This window comes from Galleria mellonella, unplaced genomic scaffold (genome assembly GCF_026898425.1).
Source record: "Galleria mellonella isolate WM207_F2 unplaced genomic scaffold, CSIRO_AGI_GalMel_v1 utg905, whole genome shotgun sequence".
Lineage (NCBI taxonomy): Eukaryota > Metazoa > Arthropoda > Insecta > Lepidoptera > Pyralidae > Galleria > Galleria mellonella.
This window is the reverse complement of record NW_026442174.1, coordinates 45,592-49,094: the sequence shown is the minus strand read 5'-3', so window position 1 is coordinate 49,094 and position 3,503 is coordinate 45,592. Positions and strand designations below refer to the sequence as shown.

Sequence of the window (3,503 nt, the reverse complement as noted above, 5' to 3'; positions counted from 1 at the left end):
GTATCTCAATAGCGAAGTGTTATTGACTCTCAATATTTAGGTAAACGGTATTCCCTAGCAAAAAAAGTCTCGAACTCTGTGCCTTTGGTCAACCACCCGGGCCCTTCCGGCCCAGTCCGACCCTGTTGGTACCTATCTATAAACTTAGCACTATACATGTATACTAAAAAGTTCCTCATCACTCCATCCTCAATTAAGACCCCGCCTTTGTATACCATTAGATACATGGCAACACAATACCATCTTCGTACTTTAAAAAAATATTTGCAAAAATAACCTAGAGCTAGCTAGCTCTTTACAGTATTTCTACCTAAAAATGATAACAAAAGTACCCTTTTAGCTTCCAAGGTTTTAAATTGCCTGACTTAGTGATTCCTTTAGGTTCTCTTATAAATCTTTAAATAGTCTAAATTCAGCTTTCACAATAAATTACCCACCCATTACCCCTTTATTTATTACTTCCAATATATAATGTCCAAACCTATCTGAAACCACTCACTTTCTTGATAAAAGACACAAAACAGAATATGCAAATTATACTCGTAATACAACTTCGTAAACATGTCGAAAATAAGGTAAATAGAACACCATGGGAAAAATTATGGTAAATGGGTGTCACTGGTAATTCCCAGAAGAAGGGAGTTTGATTCTTGTATAACCGAGATACCTACTATATTTCTTTAATTTCTGATAACTTGTCACACAAATTGTCATATTGACCCATTTAATTAATAAATAAAATAGTAAATTTGGAGAGGCAGGAATTTCTAGTAATGCGGAATACCAGTCCCATTGCTAGCAATATACCTTTTCAGGTATATTGCTAGCAATCTGAAAAGATCGATCTCCACGTGCTTCGAAATCGATCACCTGGAAACCATCGTGCTGAATCCCAGGTGTATTCATTACGATGGGCTAACTGCCTGTTTTTCATTCTCATCTATCATCCGTCCATGGTGCTCCGCCAGCATATACCGTTAGAGCAGGCGAGGTTATATCATCCATTAAAAAAATTGTTTTAGCACTTATATTTTATCTAACAATATTACCAAGTGGGATTTCACTGTGGGGTGTTGGAAATCTATTTCTGAAATAGTTGCCAAGAAAGTTTTACGTCATTGGATGTCCTCTCTATTAATCTGTCCGATTGTGGAGTAAGGGCATACGGGTACGCAACCCCGGCCTCCATAGCTACTACAGTTACAAAACCTATGTCCTCTCCGTAGCTGTAGTATCCCCCATTTTTCCTATAGTTCCTTTCCACTTATCACCTCCTTTCCTTATAACCTATTCCTCTCCCAATGTAACCTATTTCCTTTCCCTATCCGATGTTAAGAAGAGCAGTTCTTTTTCAAAATGATAAGAGAAATTAAAACGCAACTACCCCAGGAGGGTACCGGCACTGCCGGAGAATCCGTCCCTGAGTGCAACTCAGGCAGTCCCATCGTATCTGGGGGGACAAATTTCTCATCGACGGCGATGCGTTATGCCACGGGTCACGTCATGTCTCCCCTGTTTCCCCAAATGGCAAAAAGAGGGCAAAGGAATGCCAAATTGCAACGATGAATGTTTGTGGAGGTATGGATAGTAAAATAGACGAAGTATGTGAGATGATGAGTGAAAGAAGAATTGATGTATTAGGAGTAAGTGAAACAAAAAAGAAAGGCTGCTCTATTACTACTTATGACCGATATACTGGGTACTGGTCCGGAGTTAATGACTCTGAAAGAAGCAGCCAAGGAGTGGGAGTTATTTTGTCAGAGAGAATGAATGCATCTGTTAAAGAATTTGAATTTGTAAGTCCTAGACTCCTCTGGATACGATTGAAAGTTAGTTTGACCCGTATTTTTCTCCTTTGCGCTTATGCCCCGGATATGTCCAAGCCACCAAAGGTCAGAGAGGATTTCTGGGATAGTGTAAGGGAGATTATGACTAAATGTAAGGAGAATGAAAGAATTATTTTGATAGGTGATTTTAATGGCTGGGTGGAAATCCGTCGCGATGGATATGAAAGGAATTTAGGAATGTTTGGAGATAAAAGAGTGAATGAAAATGGTGAAAGTTTATTAGAAGTATGCCTGGAGAGAAATCTGGTGGTGACTAATACTTTGTTTAGTCACAAACTGATTCATATGTATACATGGCAAAGGCAAACTGAGAGAAGTATGATTGATTTTGTAATTGTGGATGAACGATTGAGAGCGAAAGTGAAGGATACAAGAGTCTATCGTGGTACGAATGTCGGAACTGATCACTTTTTGGTGATATCGAGAATAGGTGGCTTATTCAATAAATGGCGACATCGTCCACGTGTTCGTATGTCAGAAATAGAAAGAGTAAGAGTAGAGAGACTGACAGAAGAACAGGTTCGAAATCAGTATCAAGAAAGATTGAATGAAAGATTTAGAGAGCTACTGAAGAAAGATAACTATGAGATAGAAGAATTTTGGAAGGAATTTAAATGCGGAATCTTTGATATAGCTACTCAAGTTTGTGGTGTAAGTAAGAGGAAGGATGTTAAGATGAGAATGAATGTATGGTGGGATGGCGAAGTGAAAGAAATGGTGGCTCTAAAGAAAAAGGCATGGATGGATTTGTTAGCTACCAGAGCTAATAAGAGAATGCAAGGTAATGTAAGTGACATTGAAAAAATTGCAAAAGAGAAGTATGATGTAATGAAAAAGAAAGTTAAAGAATTAGTAAGCAAAAAGAAAGAGGAATGTAAGGATGAGTATGAAAGGAAATTCTCTAGAAATTTTCGAGCTAATCAAAAGCTTTTCTGGCATTTAGTTCGAACAGCTAGAGGTAAAAAGAGAGATCCGAAAATGGGCGTGATAAGGGATATGGATGGTAATGTTATCACGGAACAAAAGGAAGTCTTAGATCATTGGAAGAGATATTTTGAAAGTTTATTTGAACGTGGAAGTGAAAGAAAGAATGTTGAAAATGAAATAATGGACGAAGAAGTTGACAGTGAAAGTGATATAAGTATGGATGAAGTAATGAATGCAATGAAGATTATGAAATTTGGTAAAGCAGCGGGATTTGATAGAATATCTGCCGAAATGCTTAAAGAAGGTGGAGAAATCATTGTAAACCTGCTGTGTCTGCTGTTCAATAAATGTTGGCGGTCCGGTTGTGTTCCAGGTGACTGGAGCAAAGCTGTTATTGTGCCACTATATAAAGGCAGCGGGTCACAGCAGGAGTGCAAAAATTTCCGCGGAATAAGCCTTCTTAGTGTTGTAGGCAAATTGTATGCTAGGATTTTGATTAAAAGAGTGATGAATGAGACGGAAAGTAAAATTTGGGATGTGCAAGCAGGGTTTCGAAAGGGTATGGGATGTACGGATCAAGTCTTTTCCTTAAGGTGCATAACAGAGAAAACCTTAGCTCAACATCAGAAGGTTTTCTGCGCCTTCATTGACCTTGAAAAGGCTTATGATAGAGTGGAGAGGAATGAACTGTGGTCAACACTGGCAATGTATGGGGTGAGCAGCCATTTG

General features: G+C 38.6%; 1 protein-coding gene across 1 annotated transcript; it reads left to right on the top strand.

Annotated features, from left to right (window-relative positions):
* The first annotated feature begins 1,562 nt into the window (after positions 1-1,562).
* On the top strand, positions 1,563-3,096 carry LOC128202363 (craniofacial development protein 2-like). The gene is made up of 2 exons (XM_052902444.1): positions 1,563-2,261; positions 3,040-3,096. Exons 1-2 carry the CDS (start codon positions 1,563-1,565, stop codon positions 3,094-3,096), a joined length of 756 nt encoding a protein of 251 aa, XP_052758404.1.
* The last annotated feature ends 407 nt before the right edge of the window (positions 3,097-3,503 follow it).